Below are 23,054 nucleotides of genomic sequence, written 5' to 3'. Positions count from 1 at the left end.
ATATAGACGTAAGATTAGTAGACAAGGGACGGAGAGAAGAAGAAAGAAACCAACAGGGGAAGAGGAGAGGTAGGAGAGGGACAAAGAGAGGATTAAGGGAAGAGGGTAGGGAATAAACTAGAGAAGGACAAAGACAGAAAGTGGTGGGGAGGGCCCCACCTGTCACTCCTCTTCTAGTAGCTCTCTTCCCCCCCACCTCCATATCTTTCTGGTATTAATGTTATTTTTAATATACTATTAGAAAGAAGTCTCATCATAAACTTGTTCATTGTATGCCGTCTTTACATATATAACCTTCCTCAACGCAGAAGATCAGAAACAGAATATACCTTGCTTTTAGATAGGATCTAATTCATCACTCATTCATGGGATATTTTCACCAAGATCTTCGTCATACTTCTAAAATCCCTTCTTGGATTACAGGATCGCTGTGCTCAATATTGGCCGCAAGAACAAGGGATGAACAAAACTTGGGGTCTGATCACGGTAACCTGGACTGGTACTCAGACTTACGCAAACTATCTCATTAGAGAAATGACCATGGTGCAGGTGGGTCTATTCTTCTGCAAACATTAGTTGCCCTTCGTTGATATTATTGCCACTACAGCGTGAAAGGAGCGAGAGACAAGACTGATAGTGTGAACCCTTACTCGTCGTTTTATCTTAATACTGAATGGTCGAGTGAATAAATGTGTTAGTGTTCGAGGCATAGACCCTATATGTCAAAGTTGCTGTGAAATCATGATAATTTCTCTGGTAATGTTGAAGTAATTTTTAAGTAAGTAATGTTTAAGTAAGATACAGGAACATCCAAGTCTCAATTTATTTTTAATTTTGCTTTTATATTTCTTTTGTTAGTTTATTTTTTATTTGTTGCTTTCTATTCATATCTTCTATTTGCCTTTTCTTCCTTTCTATTTTGTGGCAAATATTTTCCAAATCCTTTTATTATTAAGTTTTAATTCACATTTGGTATTTTGTTCTTTATATAAATTAATAGATCTTTATTGATTTTTGTTATTAATGAGCATGTTCAGTTTGGGTAAAGTCATTGAAGAAAATAGAATAAAGGTTGTAAGAGCTAAAACAAAGAGAGCAGAGCAATAAACTTGTTTTTTTTTTCATTTTTACCAAATTTCTCACACAAAACTTATATTCCTCAAACTTGTAATTAATTTTTGATGAAGGATGAAGAACAAAGGACCATCACTCAGTATCATTTCACTACATGGCCTGACATGGGGGTACCATCTGAACCAACCGCTCTGATCTCACTGGTTCGAAAAGTGAAGGTGCAAAACAAGGGCAAGAAAACTCCTATTCTGGTTCACTGTAGGTATGTATGTATTATGAAATATTGAAGAAGGGACGTCAGAAACTATTTTTTTTACGGACTCTTAAATCTTATGGTGTTAGTGATCTTATTTTAGTGAATTTCTATCGTGCGATTATAGAGAGTATTTTAACAACAAACATTTTAGTCTGGTTTAGTCGTGTGAGTCAGAGGGATCTAGGGAAACTACAGTCAGTTATCAGGAGTGCTGAGCGTATAATTGGCACTAGTCTACCATCCCTCCATTTACTATATCAGGAGCGAGCACTGAAGGGTGTAGATTGTATTATGAAAGATCATTCCCACCCAGCATTTGTGCATTTCAATGTCCTTCCCTCAGGAAATAGATTACTAGCTTTTAGAGGTTCGAAGCGTTTTACCAACAGTTTTTATCCATCTGCAGTGAAGATTTTCAATGTGCATCATAGTCGCTAACTTATTCTTCACTCCCTGTATCTTTTGTCTTATTTGTTCTGAATTTTGTTTTATTTGAATTAGCGCTCTGTTTATCGTACAAGTATACATTTTATGGTTCTTGCCGTACATATTTCTCATCATTTGTACTTTTTTACATCGTCACTTTTATCGCAATGTTTTTATACCATTGTCGATAGCCTACCGGTATTTATTACTCATGCAATATCACTTTTTATATGTGTTTCCTCGTTATGCGTTTCAATTTCATGTCTGTTTTAGAGCTCTTGTGTTGAACAATTTCCATTGTGGTTTTATGCATGTGGCTGAATAAGTCATCTATCTATCTTAATGCATGTTATATGCGTGTGTGTGTGCATATTTGTGTGTGTGTGTATGAATGTATGTAGCCGTTACGCATCATATAAAACCAATGGCACTTTTTAAAGAACAATTTTTAGGCACAAAATTAATTCTGATATAATGTATAGAATGTTAAATTCACTTCTAATAGTCCAGGATGTATTCCTGTTAGAACCACAGTTATGAGAAGTGACCCTTTAACACTCTGACACATTCCTTTGTCCTGATTTACAACTATCTGGATCAGCTGAAACCCCCCCCCCCCCCTTAACACCCACACACCAAATTACTTCCATAACTTTTTGCAATTTTAGCAATCTGTATCTTGGGGTGACATAATGGTTTAAGTTGAGTTAATTGAACATATTCTATGTTTTGTTCTTCACGCCTTGTCACTACAGTGCAGGAGTCGGCAGAACTGGTACTTTCATAGCACTCTACTGTCTAATGGACAATCTGAAATCTGAAAAATACATCAACGTTTACGAGTTTGTGGAGAAGATGAGAAAGAACAGAGTCAACATGGTTCAGACTCCGGTAAGTCTCAGAGGTTAGAAATAAGTGGGTAAATATAAACTGGGTAATTTAAGTGGGTAAATATAAACTGGGTAATTTAAGTGGGTAAATATAAACTGGGTCATTTGGGTGGGTAAATATAAACTGGGTGATTTAAGTGGGTAAATATAAACTGGGTAATTTAAGTGGGTAAATATAAACCGGGTATTTTAAGTGGGTTAATATGAACTGGATCATTTGAGTGGGTAAATATAAACTGCAGGGTAATTTAATTTAGTAAATATAAACTGGGTGATTTTAAGTGGGTAAATAAAAAAATGGGTGATTTAAGTGGGTAATTATGAACCGGGTAATTTAAGTGGGTTAATATGAACTGGATAATTTATGTGCGTAAATACAAACTGGGTAATTTCAGTGGGTCAATATAAACGGGGTATTTTAAGTGGGTAAATGTTGTGCTATATGTATTGATCTATAGTCACAAGTAACTGACAATTCAAATCAATTATTGTCCACCATTATTATTATTTTTACGATTGGCAACGCGTAAATTCGCAACCATATGGACGTGAATCAAGAGATGTTCAGGAATAAAAGTAGTAACATGATCGAATCATAAAATCTTGTCATATACTACTGTATTTGTGTCCAGACTTGGACATATTCATTTTGCTAGATGTCACACAGTGGAATAGCATACCCAACTATTTTTAGCCTCTAAAGCTGGAGTGGGCAACCTACGACCTGCGGGCCACATGCAGCCGGTCAATGTTTTTTTTGCGGCCTGTGAGATGTCTTAAGAAAGAAAAAAAAATCTATTTTACATAATCACAAAAACAGGAGCTATAGCTGCTTAGAATTTATCAGCACTAATGTTGCTGTCAGGTAGGCCTATTATTCCCATTAGTTATCACCTGTACTGTATTGACATTATGTTTTTGTGAATACAGATTAAGTACACACAGTTATTGCTTGAAAGTCCTCGGAATCAAAGGTTTGAAATCAACAGCAGGTCATTGGTAAGGTGCGGCCCAGTCAATTTTTCACTCCTTATAACTGGCCCATTCATTTAAAAAGGTTGCCCACCCCAGCTCTAAAGTGTTAGTTTCTTTAAATCTGCAATATTTATCATTATCACCCATAAATATGCTAGAAGGTGCATTCCTGTGCACTTTAATGTGCACTTTGGACACTCTTACAGTAACTCTTGTTTAACTGTTTTCATTTTTTAGGTTCAGTACCAATTCTTGTGTGAGGCATTGGTTGAGGTTTATCTGACTAATCACACAGAGATGCCATCAGGCCTATTACAAAACTTTGATCTGACATCTAAGAGAGATGTTCTGATAGAAGAATTCCAGGTAAGAAAGAAATTAGTGTTTCTTTTCCTTATGTACAATGTTTACAGAGTCTTCTTCGAAATCAGAGATTTTATTTTGGGGGTAAAATGGTTTGCAACGTCACCCAAGGTTCACGTTAAACACGTATATACTGCTGTAATAATCTGGTTTAAGTGAAATCATCAGGTGTTATGTCATGCATAATTATGAAGAAAGAAAGAGAAAGCTCTTACATAATTGAATCTTGTTTGTTTGTCTCTCTCAAAAGCTGTTAGGGAAAATTAGTATTTGTTTGCCCTACACCGTTTTCCATTAGCCTTCAGATGTACCCTTAACTGAATCTCTGACTGTGTTAGTGAATCATGAAATTTTCTTTCATGTGTGACATATTCACAAGTCCCTATTGATTCTGTCATGTGTTACATATTCACTAGTCCCTATTGATTCTGTCATGTGTTACCTATTCACTAGTCCCTATTGATTCTGTCATGTGTTACATATTTAGTCCCAATTGATTCTGTCATGTGTTACATAATAACTAGTCCCAATTGATTCTGTCATGTGTTAAATATCTACCAATCCCTATTGATTCTGTCATGTGTAACATATTCACAAGTCCCTATTGATTCTTTCGTGGGTTGCATATTCACAAGTCCCTATTGCTTATTCTGCTTACTTCACCACCATTTAAATTTCTAAAGATAGAATCACTTACTCTTTTCCTTTTCCCAGTTACTGAACAAACTTTGTGCAAACATCAACTTGGTGTGCTCAGTCGGTCAAGCGCCAGAGAATGCCTCCAAGAACAGGTTTCCAGATATCTGCCCACGTAAGTTAAGAACAAATACTTCACAAACTGTGTAAGTTGCTGTTTCCATGAGATTTAGATAAACCACATATTCCACTTCAAAAGAAATTTTCATGAGAGAGTACTACTACACTGGAACAACTTCACTTGAGAATCTTCAAATGTGTTCTAAAATAAAATGGTCCTCCATCAACACTCCACTTCACTTTAAAACTTACAGAACATGGCAGCCCGCAATTCATCTCTATCCAGAAAATTATGTCACTTCACCCCAGGACTAAAGGATCTGCACTGGCTTACTGTTACCTCCAGAATCATGTATAAACTCATGCTGCTTATATTTAAATCCCTAAATAATCATGTACCTATACTTTAACATTTTACTGATTTCCCTGTCAAGTATAACCCCACTCATAACCTTGGGTCCTGTGATTCGTCTCGCCTAAAATATGCAAAACCAAATCAGGCATGGGAGGAAAAGATGTTTCCTTCTTGCAGCTCCACGTATGTGGAATAAATCACCTCTTGAAATCAAGACTTGCCCCACATATCAGTACTTTGAAGAAGAAGAAGAAGAAGAAGTGAAAATGAAAAAGAATTTAATTGCTACCTTGCTTTTGATGACACTTTTATTAAATTTCTATGATTTTCTTTGTACTGTACCTGTATCTAATGGGTTGTTCTTTCTTGGTGCCTTGACCACTCTGCAGAGTGTACATGTGTCATATAAAAAATCTTTATTACTATTGTTATTATTATAATAATAAACTTTAGGATATGCGCTCTTGAAACAGTTGAACATTTGTGAGTTTTAAGTTATCGAAGTAGTCGCAGAGGTCAGGTTTTACATACAGAGGTGAGTAAACAATAAAAGTACTCTGCAGGTAGTTTGACTTCCTACAAGTTAGATTCTTAGGCTTGAATGTAGTTCTGTATTCCAATAGATTTAGAACATCCACAACATTTGGCACTGTTTTCTATACTTGAGGTGGTTACATGACCATGCACAGCAGAGCCAGGATGGGGCCAAATTCCATCCCACTTTTGATGATAAAAATTATCTAAAATTAACTAAAATTTGTTTGTTTGTTTTTTGTTTTCATTTGAAGAGTGCCTCTTTGTAACAAAATTGAGAGTAAAATATTTGTTAAAGTTTGCCCTTATGTTGAAAACATTCAAATACTGACATTTTTTGTGCAGGGTTGCACAGAGGATCCACCTTGTTTGAAATGTTATGAGATAATTTTGTGGTTTGCTGCCCTCAAATCTAAATGATGAATGACTGTCTTGCCGCCCACTTTATTTTGTACCACTCCCGGATTGAATCCTCTCTCACTCCCCTGAATATGATATTTCCAACATTAAGTAACAAAATATCTGTTTTTTATAGTTTTTGCAAAGAGTTTGGCAAAAATCTGCCAAAAATATTCCAAAAATGCTTTGTGAGCAAGTTGACTTTGACTCACCGTTTAATACAACACATGCAATAATACCTGCTTTAATTTTCTTCTTTTCATTTTGCTCATTCTGAATTTTGTTTTGTTTTTTTCTCTCTCTAGCTGATCAAAATCGGCCGTTCGTCTCGAGTGACAGAAATTTTGGTGAAAATGACTACATAAATGCCACTTTTGTGAATGTGAGTTGATAAGATTGGCATTAAACAATATTTACATGAATGTTTCAAACTTGCTTTTTGGCTGCTCGTAGTAAATTACAGCTGTTGCCTATCAGTGACATTAGCACCTTCAATATGAAACTTGTCAGAACTTGCAAGCTATTTTTGTAAATATACAAGTAAATATTTCTATCACCAGGAAAAATTCCATGCTCTACCCAAAAAACTGAAGAGTGTTAAATTACCCACAGGGTTGACTTTTAATGTGTGTCTTCATTAGAGGATGTGGATTATCTCCTTAATTTCCAAAGATGCTTAAGTGGTTTTAGTATACTCTGACTCTGTATGTATCTATGTACTTCACTCCTCTCTTACCTGTCTCCTACAACACTAACGCACATTTCCTAGTCTACCTAGACGCCACTGGTATAATTTTAGTACTGCCCCCCCCCCCGGTGACCTCTCCCACAGGTCACCGCTCACTCTCTCTTCCTTCTGAATTTACCATTCCGAAGGAAAACGTGTGTTTTTACAATGTATGTATCTTATCATAAGTTATGGAACAGTTTTGGACAGGATGTAACCTTTCAGCACAGTGAAAGTATTAAACTGTTTCTATGACGGAAAATATCAATTTGAGTGAAAGGCACGTTTGTATCGACCTCAAGTGTTTTTTTTTCCCGTTTGCAAGTTAGTTTATGGTAATGGCAGAGACCGAAGCTAAGCAAGTTATAACACCCAGTATGTTGTGAGTGATGAAAGCTAGTAGTGGTAGAAGGCTCTGTTTAAATCCCTTTGAAGGCACATATCACAACCATATCTTTGGCATTGTTTTATCATATATAGGTAGTATGTTTCCAGCATATAGTTTATACAAATAAAAAAAAAATTAGATTTGTTTTTAAACACAGCCATGTTTCTACAGTTCAACATTTATAGGTTGGGCTTAGGTCTATAATCTGTTAGTATTATTTGTCTTGGCCTACTTAACTTTTATGTATAGTTTTGTTATCTTTACTAAAATTGAAAGTACTCTGGCCAACTACCACTGGATAGATGTTATTCTTTAGTTCATGTGTTTAACTTCAGGGACAGATTTGTTGACTCTGTTCCAACATTTGTTTTCGTTGTCGTTATATCACAGACGTGTGCAAAGAAGGACGCGATTATCATTGCCCAGTCACCACTACCAAATACCATCGAGGCTTTTTGGCGACTGGTCTGCGATTGGCGAGTTCCCCTCATCGTTATGCTGAATAAACTGGACCGCAAAGATGCGGTAAGGAGACAAAAGCCTGTCTTTAATATTTCCTTTTATTCTTTTGGCAACATTTGCTCATAATTATCATTGTGAAACCTTAGGACTGTAAAACATTGCAGTTACATTGACTATACAATCAGTAACACAGGTATACATGCTAACTGACCACAACTGGAAGAGGACATGGGAAAATATCGGATAAAGAATATATTTATTTTTATTTCCCTCTCAACTTAAAATACACTATTTCACATAACGGACGTCATCGATACAACATATTAACATTTCAAATAATGCAATACACAATAATGAAGAAAAATCACTATGATGAACTAAAGTCATAATAGATTATATCATGGAAGCCAGTATTTGTCTCACGCTTCACTCATGTTTATCCTTAAAATGGAAATAATCTTTCTGCAACTTGAACCTTAAACAGAAGGAATAGAATTTTGCCACCCTAACTTTCTTTAAAAAGTGTAGAATTCCAACAGAATAATTATTAAATTTAACATCTAGAATCATGGTTACACGACTAGAGTATGCTCATATCCTTCAATACACGTAAGGTAAAATAAAGAATACGAACAGAAAGAGGCCCCAGTGACATAATTGTCTCCAAGGCCTGAGGTGGTTCTCTACAGGGGACAACTTCTTCAGGGGCTTTGTACCCCCTCGGTAGTCTGATATCCAAAAACAGTATAACACATTCTAATGTGTGGGGTGGGCGGGGGGTTCCACTTTTATTGTTAACTTATCTTCCACCTTAATTTTGTTTCTGCATCAGACTTGCCCCTGCTACTGGCCAAGACGAGGAGGTTCCCAGTCTTATGGCAGTGTGACCGTGACAGTAATTGCTGAGGAAAACAAGATCGCATATGTTCATAGACAGTTTGAGATATCTGTGGCTGGAAGGCAGGTTTGTAAATATTTCATACCTCTTAGGAGAGTTGCACCTGAAACACCCAACTTACATGCAGGTTTTTGTGGGTATCCCCTGAGGAGAGTTTCACCTGAAATACCCAAACCATGCAGGTTTTCGTGGGTACCTGCTGAGGAGAGTTTCACCTGAAATACCCAAACCATTGCAGTATTTGTGGGTACCCCATGAGGAGTTTTACCTAAAATATCAAATTGACATGTAGATTTTGTTGTATATAACTGCAGGAAATTAATTCACTCAAAATACACAACAAACATGCAGCTTTTTGTGGTTGCACGTGGAGTAATTTCAACCTGAACAGCCAGCTTCTGTGAACATTTCCTAGGGAACCTGCATGAAGACATAATCTCACTTTGAACGGTATTCAACTCATATGCAGGTTTTGTGGTTGTACCTGAGAAAGCACTTGCACACAGGTTAGGGTAACCTATATGCACATTTCCCTTACTATACCTAAAGAAATCATTTCCCTTGAAATACCCAACAAATATGCAGGTAACGCAGGTTTGTGTCTCTACTTGATGACATTTTTCTCTGAATGCGTAGCTCTCCTGCAATCTTTTAAAGATATTAATAGATAGTTTCACTCCCAGTATTTAACATACATCATGGTAAGGTAGGATTTGTTGCTACACCTGATGGCATCATTTCACATTGAATGCCCAATTGACTTCAAATAGTTGTAGAGATGTTTGTAGATTTGAAGCAAATAGTTTTGGCTATTCATAGCAACTTGCATGCAGGCAATGCAGGCTTTTGAATGTGTGCACCTGAAGAAAGATTACTCTGAACACCCAGCATGGTTGTTGATGTACCTGAAATGCAGGTTTTTTTGTGACTGCATGTTGCTAGGTCGACTTAGCAACAGACGGAATTAAGGTCTAGTTCTTTTCCATATAGCAGATGGCATATATAGTAACTATTTATTTATACAGCTCTGTATACCCCTGGTCATGTATAGGGGAACAAATATTTGCTTAATCCACATAATGTGTGTTCTTTCTTTGTTTTGTTGTCTCTCACTTAGAAAACTTGTTCAGTAGATCAGTTCCAACTGTTGTCATGGCCCGATCATGGTGTTGTCACAGGGGTGGTTGAGCTGTTAGAAGTTACCAAGTTAACTCTTGATAAGTATGAGACTGAACCAGCCATCATTCATTGCATGTAAGTATCATCAACAATAACAGACACATTATGCTGTCATGTTTTATTGCTTTTGTCTTTAATTTCTGAATTTTCTTGCTTTAATAATTATTGTTAGGATTTTTGTTTAATTTTGTAATTTTTATGATGCAATATTATTAGGCTGTAATATTTTTAAGCTATAATAATTTTAAGTTGTAATATTTTATGTGATTTTGTTAAGTGCTTTGAGATCACTTTTGATGTAGAGCGCTATATAAGAATAAATTATAATTACTATTATTATTATTAGTTCCTCATTTTCTGTTGGAATTTTGGTATTTACATTGATTTGCTGTTGATTCTTAATAGCCAGATAGCTCACAGCTGTTTGTAATTTCTGATGTTTTCTAAAGCTGTGTAAAAGTAGTTTTCTAAAGCTGTATCATAGAGTAACTTGTTATAAGGGAACTTTGATATACTACACACAGTATGTACTACCCTATATGGAGTAATTTCTAGATGCTATTTAACTATGATATACTCCAACAACTCTATATTCTAATGGGATGTCATAGTCTATGTGTTTAGAGTAACCTTTACAGTGTGTACTACCCTATACAGTAATTTCTTGATGCTATTTAACTTTGATATACTCCACCAACTATATATTCTAATGGGATGTCATAGTCTATGTGTTTAGAGTAACCTTTATAGTATATACTACCCTATACAGTAATTTCTTGATGCTATTTAACTTTGATATACTCCATCAACTCTATATTCTAATGTCATAGTATATGTGTTAAGAGTAACCTTTACAGTGTGTACTACCCTATACAGTAATTTCTTGATGCTATTTAACTTTGATATACTCCAACAACTCTATATTCTAATGGGATGTCATAGTCTATGTGTTTAGAGTAACCTTTATAGTATATACTACCCTATACAGTAATTTCTTGATGCTATTTAACTTTGATATACTCCACCAACTATATATTCTAATGGGATGTCATAGTATATGTGTTAAGAGTAACCTTTACAGTGTGTACTACCCTATACAGTAATTTCTTGATGCTATTTAACTTTGATATACTCCATCAACTCTATATTCTAATGTCATAGTATATGTGTTAAGAGTAACCTTTACAGTGTGTACTACCCTATACAGTAATTTCTTGATGCTATTTAACTTTGATATACTCCAACAACTCTATATTCTAATGGGATGTCATAGTCTATGTGTTTAGAGTAACCTTTATAGTATATACTACCCTATACAGTAATTTCTTGATGCTATTTAACTTTGATATACTCCACCAACTATATATTCTAATGGGATGTCATAGTCTATGTGTTTAGAGTAACCTTTATAGTATATACTACCCTATACAGTAATTTCTTGATGCTATTTAACTTTGATATACTCCATCAACTCTATATTCTAATGTCATAGTATATGTGTTAAGAGTAACCTTTACAGTGTGTACTACCCTATACAGTAATTTCTTGATGCTATTTAACTTTGATATACTCCATCAATTCTGTGTCTGATCGGAATGTAATCCCTCATATTTTTAGAGTAACCTATATGTGCTAGCCAGGTATAGGCCTATTCTAATCAGCTTCAGTTATTTCCAAACACCTGATGCTTAAAGCTCATATAACCTGGGTTGCTGAAATATTGATAACGTTACAAGATCTCGCTAGTTGATAAGAAAGCCATCATAACTGGCGACAGATGGCATGATTCAGAACCGACCTTGGCCATGACACAGATGACTTGTGGAGTAATTGCAAGATTCCCACAGATTCAGTTTGTAGTAAATTGTACTTCTACGATATGTCATTTGTTTATTTCATGGCAATATGCAGTGTAAACAACTGTGTGTGTGTGTGAAAGAGACCTTATTGTTGTTTGCAGATTGTGAAAGATACTTAAATTTGCCAGACTAGTTGGACAGTTTAACTTGGGATATGACGTTGGTTTGTCAGGGAAGTACATACATGTCTCTTACAATGTCAAAAGAAAGTGCTTGCTTATGTGAGGATACGCGGGAATAAATAGGCAGGAGAGAGTGCTGATTTCTACCACCGCTTGTTCTGGTGGCTGAGGGGTTTATTACTTCTTCTCTCACATAGCATGGTCGAGATTATATTATATGATTACGTAACAAAAAAGGACGGTGCAGCACCTTCAGGTAACTTTCCTGAAAGATAATAAAAAGAGAAACAAAACATAAAAATAAAGTCACTTAAAATTGTGTACCAGACTAACTCTACTCTCTGTGACCCAATTAGGCTGGTTTCCACACTGTCTGAATAGCTACAATGACAAGGGTAGAACTGGGAGCACCACTAGACTTAACACATAATAGTAATAATGATGAGATTGCGACATTTAAATCTCGGCACATCTGCCTTACAATCTCTCTGTCCATTTATGGGCAGAGCATTACACTTATAAAACAGTAACACAACTTATCTAGTCAATTACATCTCAACCAGTTCCCAGTACACAGAACGTGTAACTTATTACAGAATACATCGTTTAACAACTAATTGTGGTTACCACAGCAGCGAGAGACATTTTGTCCAAAACCAATATCAACAGAGGTGAATTTAATCTTAATCAGTGCTGGATAACACATGAAGTGGTGAAAATAGAAAGAAAATACCTTAATGAATAATTAGATAATGTTACTCAAGCTCACTTGGGTGGCTTGCCTATTACGTACACATATATTCAACGATAACATGGGCGCAGCCATCTTGTTTGTTATGAGAGGGCGCTCTATCGGAATATAGTACGAAAATACTTTATACACACTTAGTAATTCACCGTAAGGCACGCTTAGCCTATACAATGAAACACACGAATAACACGATTCCCTCGAATACAACAATAACAAGGCATGTGAACTTATAACAACATATTTTTAAGAGTACAGAACTTACTAAGCCCTTGAAAATACTCAAAATGAACTTGAATACCATCGTGATGCATTCTCGAAACAATAAACCTAGGCCTAATACACAATATCACGATAGGCTAACCCACGCTGAGAAAAGGTCCACGTTGTACAAACTAAAATACAATTTGTGAGTCACAAACTCACTTATACTTCCCTATACTAACATGAGCAAAAGCTTAAATATAATATACATATAATTACCTCAATTACTTCTTAAAAAGCGACATCTTCAGCAATAAAACTCTACATTTCTAAAGAGCGTAATATTTGTTTCGTGTTCGTTGTAATGATAATGTGACAAATGGGTACAGCAACGAACGCCGAAAAGGACAGATGTGCAACCAACACACGGCTCCCTGTGGGATGCACTACACTTAATATGCGACCAAAGTCTCTGTCATTACCACTACCTCTCTGCAGATTTTCATAACCAAAGTTGCTCTGAAACAACGTACGGTTTAATGTATATTGATATTGATAAAGCTGCAAAATTGCATCAAACTTCCACATGTGCCAAAAGTTTCTGAAAGGTCCAACACACAATATTATGGCTAGACATGGACAAAACTGGGGTTTAAAGGGTGTGAAGACTCACGCAAAAAGAAACATCTAATGCCGTTAATCTGACCTAGTTTCGAATGAGGTGTAACAGAAGTGTTAGACACCACAATCGATCCCAGAAAATACACACACAGCTTGCTACCGTCGGTAATTAGACACTAGTGTACAGTCAGTACATACAGCTGCGGTCAATACCCACAGCACAGTGTACAAACGATACAGCGATGGACATCTCAGGTCCAGCTAAAGATAACAAGGTATCACGTTTCATTACTGTCTGCATTTTGTAGCGACACGAACAAAACGTCACTTGCAAGCAACAGAAAGTTAACTTTTTCAGATGGCCACACATGGTTTGGGGCGAGTCTTCAATGACTTTAAGTGGGAGAGGGAATGAGGAATGTTCTGTTGAATACGTCATTAAATGTTACCAGTTTGAGCGTACGTTGAACAAAGTTACAAGCAACCAATAGTGGTCACTACTTTTCATCTTCGTCCAGACGGGGGTTTTTTTCCACAAGTTTTTAACACATTTTCAAGCTCCCTGAAGACAAGTTTGTCAATAAAGTGTTTTATTTTCCCCAAGAAACTTGACAAAGTGTTTGCACATATTTTTTTTCAACCTCAGTGATGGCGTGGGAAGGAGTGGAGCTGTGGTTACAGTTCTTTCAGAGATCGAAAGAGTGAGAAGAGATGGCAAAGTCGATATATTTCAAACGGCTCGTCAACTTCGCAGCAGTAATTCTCTCATCATGGCTGAACAGGTAAGATTTTAAGTCAAAATGGGGGGGGGGGGGGCTCTAACAAGACTCGGAAATAATTGTGATTACCAGGGTACTTGCATGGTCTCTTGTCAGGGAGGGCGTAAAATGTACAACAAAGGCTGGGTGTGTCAAATTGTAAAAGGACAACATGTGTGATCTCAGGAAAACCAGTCCTTTCCCCCCTATTACCTCCGTCCTTCTGTCTACTAATAAGCTGACTATAGGAGCTGAAAAAATGGCAAAGTTTCCAAAATATTTAGGCTACACCATTTAAGAGAGAAAAAACTTGAGATATAATTAGTGGCATTGCAGAGAAATAGAGCTATATCCCCTTAGCCTCCCTCACCTCACACTAGTGGTTTCACTTTTTGTTTTCAAATAAATCAGAACACAAGTAATCATTTATTTGTATTCACAGTTGTGCAAGTGGTTCTCGTATTGGTAGAAATTATGGCATCAAAAGCTTGTGATTTTACTTTCATTACAGGAACATTATCTGGCATGCTACCAAATACTACAGGCATTCTTGGAGAATGCCCCAGAATATGGGAATATCTAACCAAGTTCCCATTGTGACCCTCGAGGGCAACTTATGCTACATCAGAAGGGATAATATGGAAACGTCTTTGGCCGAGATGATCGGATTAAGCCATCAGATCAGCTGTCCCAACTCTAGATTAGGTAGAATGGAGAAAGTTATCTCAAGTTTTCAGTTTTCACTATTTTTAATTTCATGAATTGGAGGAGGCAGAGGAAGTTATGTTACTTGACCTTGTGCTATGCTGGATATAATTGAAGAAATTATGTCACTTGAGTTGGATTTGTGCTGAATATTGTCAAATAAATTACAGCAGCCAACCTGATTCTATTTTGGATAGAGTAGAAATTAAGTTGTTTCAGCTGATTCTATGTTGGGTAGAGCAGAAAAAAATACAGCAATGGAGCTGACTCTATGCTGCGTAGAGTGGAAGAAATTTCAAGGATGGAGCTGGAGCTGACTCTATCCTGGGTAGAGTAAGAAATTTCAACAATGGAGCTGACTATGCTGGATGGAGTGGAAGAATTTTCAACAATCGAGCTGACTCTATACTGGATAGAGTGGAAGAAATTACAACAATAGAGTTGGAGCTGTCTCTATGCTGGATAGAGTAAGAAATTTCAACAATGGAGCTGACTATGCTGGATAGAGTGGAAGAATTTTCAACAATCGAGCTGACTTTATGCTGGATAGAGTAGAAGAAATTACAACAATGGAGCTGACTCTATGCTTGATAGAGTAAGAAATTCAACAGTGGAACTGACTCTATGCTGGATAGAGTAAGAAATTTCAACAATGGAGCTGACTCTATGCTTGATAGATTAAGAAATTACAACAATGGAGCTGATTTTATGCTGAATACAGAAGAAAAGTTACAATAGTGGAGCTAAATCTACACTAGATAGAGTGGAAGAAATCATGTCACTTAATCTGAATCTATGCTGGATAGAGCAGAATGAATTATGTCAGTTAAGCTGAATCTATTCTATCTTTTTACAAATATCATTTACAGGAATTCTTGCCATGTGCAAGCCTATAAAAATGTTAGAATTTATTTTTATAATAGTTTTTCCCTGGCGAGATATTTCAGACATTCACAAAAAGCACCAAAATTTGAATTTTCCTTAGATTAATTTTGCTTCTTTCTCTCTTTCTCTATTTTCTCTTATGTTTCAATTTGCTTTTTCTCTATTTTCTCTCTATTTTCTCTTGTTTCAATTATGCTTTGCCAAGAGATATGAAAAAGATATGTCATATCTGGACATACACAACTTGCAATACATCGTAGCTTGTACATCTTGCCAAAATGATATGGTGCATGAATTATATTAAATAACAGTTACTAGCAGATACAGCATCTATATAGACCAAATAGCTTTCTTTCCAATTGTTTTATTTTTCTATTGTCTTCTACCACCAATGTGTTATTAAAGTTTCTATTCTATGGTTTAATTTGTCTTCCATACATATCTTCTTTCTTTTTTCTTTTTTTCAAGTCAAACCTTCCATAACAATTATTTACTCAAGATGATTTTCATAATACAAGGACTGTTCTTTTGCGATCAATATTTGTTCTCTATTTAAGGAATCATCAAAATAATAAAGAAGTAAGAAAGTGTACTTAAATTATGAATTGTACTTAAAACACAAACAAATCAACCTTTTTTTTTATGGTAGCCAAAAGTCGAACCTTTCAAAACAATAATTTATTTAGCATGATTTTTAATAATATGAGATTTTTGTTTTTCCCTCAATATTTGTCCTTTTTTTCACGGAATGAGCAAAATAACAACGAAACAAGAAAGTCCAAATAGGGAAACGGCCATTCAGGCATTTGTTCAATCGGGGAGTGGTGTATGATCTATTATTCGTAGTGGTTTGTGGAGGAATACTAGGATAGTCGTCATTTCAAAACTTTGTAAATTGTTTTTTCAAGGTGTTTGGGTTAATGAATAATGTGTCTATTACTAGTTGACTACCTACAAGCACGTCTGGGTGATAAGGGGGGGGGGGGGACAATGCTGGGCTGAGGGTAAATTATGGGCCAAAGGGAAAAGTGAGGGTCCAACCTGGTTCTAGAAGAGGTTAGGTTTACTTAGGTTGATATCAGCTCTCTGTGATATGAACGATCTGGTTAAAGTTGTTTCAACTTTCAATGTTACCTTCTACCCAACTATACAAACAACAACAAGACTAAAGAAGTTTTAACATGGTTCTACCAAACTTACTAACATTTGCGTACAATTGTTCGTTGATGGACTTTAGGTGAATAAAGAGAACTTTTGAGATATTTATGTAGACAGAATTAATATAGGGATGTTATTATGACAAAGTGTATCGGCTTCATGTATATTTGCTACTGCCTATAGGTTTGCTCAGGATTATTTTCCACTTTCAGACATGAGGGCTTTTCTCCTCTGTCTTTTTTAGTTCGTTTTCTCACTTTTTCTGATGTCATTTTCCACGAGAATCTCGGCCACTTGTGTTGAGAGAATTTTGTGCAAATATTTTGGGACTCTTTCATGTATTTGACATTGACGGAAACGCAGTCGGTTGTTTAGTGAATTTATAAAAAAAGAGGTTTTTAATTCTCATATATTCTAATTTGAAAGAAAACTAAGCAACTTGTGTTAGATAATAAGCAGTGTTGCAAAGGAAGTGTGTATAAATTCATACAGTTGTGTTTAAGAGGATCAGCATTTTTTTTTTCTTTCTTTGTGTGAGCTGCGCAGAAACTCGATCAGTTGTTTAATGGGATAGTGAAAAGTTGTCAAGTTGCTCTTAGTTGATGAAGTGAAGATACATTCATGGTAGAGCCAGACAATATCACAACAGGTTAGCTTCAATATTGATACATACCAGGTTTGGCAATTTGGTATATCATACTTAGTATAGCTTCGAAGGTCACAAACAGTCTTCCAAATCATTACCTAAATCCTGATGCAACCATTGTAAGACTTTATTGTCAGAATGAATTTAAGAATGTAAGACTTTATTCTATGAATTAAATCCATTATTTGCTATCCTGTCAAGGTAACCCTGCTTCAGTTATTTTTTAAAGAGTATACCTTTTAGATTTGTTTAACAGTACTTGAGACGCTAACCTTTCTTTCCAACACATTTTATACATGTTATCTGAGATTAGTTTTATTGATAGTTTATAAGAGAATATTGTTTGATAGTATTGTGTGGCAAACTTGCCGCGGAAAAAGTTCGATAGATCAACCTTTGCTGCTTTTTAAAATTGTTAACTTTTGTAAATAAGTACTTGATAGTACTGTTCATTCGTGACTTTTTGATCCTGTGCGGACAGCATATGTCACATATAAATACATATGTTTGTTTGTATTTCCATTTGGTTTATAAGTTGTTTGTATTTCCATTTGGTTTATAAGTTGTTTGTATTTCCATTTGGTTTATATGTTTGTTTGTATTTCCATTTGGTTTATAAGTTGTTTGTATTTCCATTTGGTTTATAAGTTGTTTGTATTTCCATTTGGTTTATAAGTTGTTTGTATTTCCATTTGGTTTATATGTTTGTTTGTATTTCCATTTGGTTTATAAGTTGTTTGTATTTCCATTTGGTTTATAAGTTGTTTGTATTTCCATTTGGTTTATATGTTTGTTTGTACTTCCATTTGGTTTATAAGTTGTTTGTATTTCCATTTGGTTTATATGTTTGTTTGTATTTCCATTTGGTTTATAAGTTGTTTGTATTTCCATTTGGTTTATATGTTTGTTTGTATTTCCATTTGGTTTATATGTTTGTTTGTATTTCCATTTGGTTTATATTTGTCAGGGTGGTGTATTACACATATCATGCATGGTACTCATATATGTAATAGTTTGTACTGTTCGTAAACTGATATATTACTTTGTGTTGAAAGGCAAAGAATAAATTATGATACGTACGTAATAAAGAAACTATATTCCGCTAGTTTAATGAATGACTCATCTGCTTATTTAAACGAGTAGTTTTCCAGAATTGAACAGAAAGGAAAACATTGAAGAAAAATAAGGAATACTTGTGCGAGAAGAATGTTAAAACATATTTGAGATTACTTTTTCCCAAAGGCCATAGAGTCAACAGAAAGCGATTGATCGTGGCCTGATATATCCGGTCTTCTTCCATTTTGTGAAGTGTTTAAGAGAATTACGCAGAGTATGTATGTATGTATTTTGGATCCTCGCGAAGAAGCCTCATTGGCTTATCAAAACCCCAAGCCGACCGAAGTCAGTCTCTTACATTTGAGTAATTGTCGAATCCATTACTGCTTCCGTAACCTCCACTTGACGTCGCATTTTTATCTCAGCATCTGGTCACCGTCTAAAATACTGTAGAAGAAGACCACCCCCCCCCCCCCCCATTATCTTCCCTGCGAAACTAGTGAATGGTAAATGTTCGAAAACCATTTAAATAACAACCAAACTCGGCCACTTCCCAATTCGCAAAACAATGTTTAATAGGTGCAAGAGAATATGATTCCTGTGTGGATTTTTTATCCTGGAACCTAAATTTTGCCGTGCTGATATGCGTTTAAGATCAAAATTTGTGCCAATCACCCCCTCCTCCCATCACCATCCACCCCCCCAATCCCCTTCCACCGTATGAACCCTAGATAAAATGAGAGGCATAAGCAGAGCCTGAGGGAATCAGTGTAAATCAGAATAAGAATAACTGGTTAATTATCCCATATTTCCCCTGTGATTTATCCCTCCTCACGTCAGGACTTTATATCATCTATCAGACACCGATTACTTGTTGCACGGTAAACTGGATCCCAGACAAGAAATATGTAAACAAAACTGTTATCATAAGTTCGTTTTCAAATGTGATTGGAGTGTATTTCTCTCTTCTGATTACTTTTGTCCAAACATATAGTAACTACTGTTGTCCTGATATTATTGATATTTTTCTTCTAAGCTTCAAGCGATCCTTGTTTTGGTAGCAATTTATCTGAAAGAGGCGAGGCCAAAAGCAAAACACTGAGCATCGGATCGTTTACCTAAGTTTACTCTATTTTAGTTCAATTATTTAATTTTGTTTACTTTCTTATGATTTGACGTGACTGTTTATTAATATGTAACGTTGATGATAGCTACGATAATTTTCATAACATATTTAATGTGAAGTGTTTCTTCTTTATATTTTAGAATTGGCGTGAATGGCAACAATAGGACTATTATTAGCATTGTCAATATAAATGCTAGCCATGCCATTAGAATCAACATTTATTGTGTTACCAGTACAAGAACTTCCGCTCTTAGAACCGGAAATGACGTCACAGTAGTTTCCAGAGGACATGCCAGTGTACATCCATTCGGACAGGGCGTAACTGTCTCCATTAATGGCGATGAAGCCTTGATTGCCACGTGAGAATGCGATTTGGTTGTTACCATTATCCCACCAGTTGTTGACCCCTTGACCTTCGCAGGTATTTCTAAATTCAACCATGTTACGGATCTCTCTCCAACGGTGTTCACAGACCCATCCACTGCTCGAGCTGCAAGCACCGTAAGTGCTATCGAAGTATGGATCGTTGCCGGGGGCTCCTTGATCCCTATCGGAGAAAGCAAAACTACTCATAAGACGGGTGACGCCGTAATCATAGGCCAACATGAAAGTAGAAGCAATCTTGTATTCCTTGCTGTTCTTGTAGGTAGCAATACCGAAATGGTCGCGTTGGTTGTCGTGATTATCGACGAAAACGAGGGCGTGGTAACGATCCATAAAACCCCAACCTTCACCAAAGTTGGTCAGCCATTTTAGCGCGTTGTTACCGAAGACGGCGCTTCCGAGTTCTTTGCTGTATTTGAATTCTGTCACTCTACCGATGTAGGTATAATCCCTGGAGCTGATTGGTTCACCGCCATAGTCGATGACTTCTTGGACGATGAATGGCCTCTTGCCGCTACCAAATACACTGCTGTCCAAGTCGTTTAATCTGTTTACGATATTGTCCAGATCTCCGGGCCACATATGTTTGACTGCGTCGACTCTAAATCCAGCCACGCCCATACTGATCAGGTTGTTCATGTAGTCTGCAATTTTACCTCTGACGTATTCCTTCTCCATCCAAAGATCAGTGAGTCCCACTAAATTACAATTACGGACTTCATCCGGGTAACCGTAGTTGTCAATTCCCCCATTTGGATTTGGACACCTGTTATTCGGAACATTAAAATCCCAACTGGAGTAAGGTACTGCTGGGAAATCATAGTTTCCTGCGTCATATGACGACCCGGCCGATCCAACTGGCAAAGAACAAGATTATAATCACATTACGTACAATTGCTGCAACTTCGTGAATGGTGATACTTTTAATACGCTACAATAACTTATAATAGTATTCTGGATATTTTGGATATTTGCAACATTTTCAAGTTTTCTCCATACGAATTATGGGCCCATAATTTGAAACGTACTGTAACCCATTAAGAAACATGGGTCGATTATTGCCTTGATATATGAAAATGGCATAGGAAGATGGACGTCTATGAAAACGGGAAGAAAAGTCATAAGTCAGTCAGTAAGGGTCAAAATGGTAAACTGTGGCGAACGGATAAATTCGAAAAGGATGGCTATATATATATATATATATATATATATATATATATATATATATATATATATATATATATATATATATATATATATATACCCGTATATATATATATATATATATATATATACCATATGACCATGCATATTAAATTACATAGTGAATATTAATCGCACGGCTAACTGTTTGTCGAAACTGTATTTACATACATATATACATATATGATAGTATTACCGCAGTAACGTTGCATGTAGTATTACCTGTACCACCGGCTGCCATATGATTTACAACGGCATCAACATAAATGCGGACACCGACGTTATTACACCGCCGAACCATATCACGGAAGGCATTTTCGTCACCACCTCTGGAATTTATCTGGTAACTGACTGGTTGGTACCTGTCCCACCATGTCCCTGACATGGCTAAATGCTCCTGTGGTGGTGATACCTGCACTCCACCGAATCCATATGGCGCCAAGAAACTGTGAGTGTATAGAAGACATACCTTTGGCGATATGTGATTGTGATTGGTTTAATTGTTTCAGATATAATGTTAGTAGCATGGCTATGATGGCTTGACTTATCCGACGTATTTACGTTAAAAAACAAATATTTTGTGTTTTCAAAAAGTAAGTTACAATAGTAGGCCTATACCTTTGGACGTCCCATACAGATCCTCACAATATTCCTTTAATAGTGATAAGTATGTTCAATAAGAAAATTCAAGCTCCCAGTACGAGTACAAAACCTCGAGAACTAGTAGGCCTTCATGGAATTTGCTTTCTCCGAGTACAATTACAAAACCCCGAGTACGAGTGCAAAACCCCCAGTACTAACAGACAACAGCATCGACTTTGCTGTCGCCGAATACAAGTGCAAAGCCACGAGTACATAAAATAAATGCATGAATCATTTGATAAAACATTTATCGTAGGTGTCAATGTTATGATGGGCTGTATACTAATTAGAGGATTTTATTTGAAAAACGAAGAATATTTGCTATTTTGATATCTCATGTGTATGAAAATAACATGAGACTCGTATCAGGGATTTAATACTCTGTACTTACTTTTCACATTCGTTGGCGATAGCCGACCAGCTCCACTCGAAGAGATGGACCATAGTTGACCTGCCGTAGGCCATGTGGAGGTCATATTGGGCCCTGGCCGTAGCCGCAATTAAAAGAAGTAAGAACAACTTCATTGTTTGAACTGTCGTCTACTTGCAAAGGTCGCTATCAGTAAGTGAAGACGAGTGTGTGAAATCAACAAGATTATAATAGCTCGTTCGCGTGACGTCAAGAAACAGCTGTGATGTTCTCATTTATAAGGCTTAAAATTAATCCAGATAACTCCCTTTCGACAGAAGATAATTTAACGTTTTCTCTCTCCTTTGAGTTAACACAGGTATTTCTTCAAAGTCATGTAAAAAGTCACGTCCATTACAGACCTATATATTCACACAAATCCAAAACTTTGTTGAAATGAAAATGAAGTGCAATGCACACATAAACTTATAATGGCAAACGCTAGAAAATAAAGAACACATTTGCTATATAATTTCCTCTTCCCTTGTCTCCTTTTCATTGTTGAGGCGGGGGTGGGGGATGGGGGTTGTTTTCTATTTTATTTTATTTTTCTTCGTCTTTCTGTCTTCTCTGTCTCTGTAATATTGTGTTATCCATTCTGTCGTTATATTTCCTTTAACTGACATTTCCCTTCTTGCTTGAATTTTTCGAGTTGTGTACATTAATATAGTATCACTCACCATACTGCTTCTGTCTTTCTCCTTCGGAATTGTGATAAACATGATCTCATGACCAAATTTTATTTCTACGCCATGGCAAGATTCCACGAGAGGTTTTGATCATTTTTTTTTTAAGAAAGAAAGCCAATAAAGATTTAAAAAAACAACAAATATCTATCAAAGTGAG

General features: G+C 36.1%; 2 protein-coding genes across 6 annotated transcripts in view; one reads left to right on the top strand and one right to left on the bottom strand.

Annotated features, from left to right (window-relative positions):
* LOC139982795 (uncharacterized) overlaps nucleotides 1-17,908 on the top strand; it is a 156,660-nt gene extending 138,752 nt beyond the window's left edge. For all 5 annotated transcript variants that reach the window (XM_071995893.1, XM_071995900.1, XM_071995915.1 and 2 more), the window contains 11 exons: nucleotides 424-549; nucleotides 1,188-1,336; nucleotides 2,512-2,647; nucleotides 3,859-3,987; nucleotides 4,699-4,795; nucleotides 6,334-6,410; nucleotides 7,534-7,668; nucleotides 8,438-8,569; nucleotides 9,621-9,757; nucleotides 13,883-14,018; nucleotides 14,506-17,908. In XM_071995893.1, the coding sequence (XP_071851994.1) occupies nucleotides 424-549; nucleotides 1,188-1,336; nucleotides 2,512-2,647; nucleotides 3,859-3,987; nucleotides 4,699-4,795; nucleotides 6,334-6,410; nucleotides 7,534-7,668; nucleotides 8,438-8,569; nucleotides 9,621-9,757; nucleotides 13,883-14,018; nucleotides 14,506-14,577 (1,326 nt within the window). In that variant the 3' untranslated portion in view covers nucleotides 14,578-17,908. The remainder of the gene's footprint in view (nucleotides 1-423; nucleotides 550-1,187; nucleotides 1,337-2,511; nucleotides 2,648-3,858; nucleotides 3,988-4,698; nucleotides 4,796-6,333; nucleotides 6,411-7,533; nucleotides 7,669-8,437; nucleotides 8,570-9,620; nucleotides 9,758-13,882; nucleotides 14,019-14,505) is intronic.
* A 1,469-nt stretch (nucleotides 17,909-19,377) lies between these two features.
* Nucleotides 19,378-22,400, bottom strand: LOC139983050 (alpha-amylase-like). Its single transcript, XM_071996390.1, has 3 exons — nucleotides 22,191-22,400; nucleotides 21,380-21,603; nucleotides 19,378-20,811 (listed from the first exon to the last, which is right to left on the bottom strand). Exons 1-3 carry the CDS (start codon nucleotides 22,322-22,324, stop codon nucleotides 19,700-19,702), a joined length of 1,470 nt encoding a protein of 489 aa, XP_071852491.1. The 5' UTR covers nucleotides 22,325-22,400; the 3' UTR covers nucleotides 19,378-19,699.
* Between the last annotated feature and the right edge of the window lie 654 nt (nucleotides 22,401-23,054).

This window comes from Apostichopus japonicus, chromosome 2, assembly GCF_037975245.1.
Source record: "Apostichopus japonicus isolate 1M-3 chromosome 2, ASM3797524v1, whole genome shotgun sequence".
Lineage (NCBI taxonomy): Eukaryota > Metazoa > Echinodermata > Holothuroidea > Aspidochirotida > Stichopodidae > Apostichopus > Apostichopus japonicus.
The sequence above is the reverse complement of the archived record's forward strand: the minus strand, read 5'-3'. Positions and strand labels throughout refer to the sequence as shown.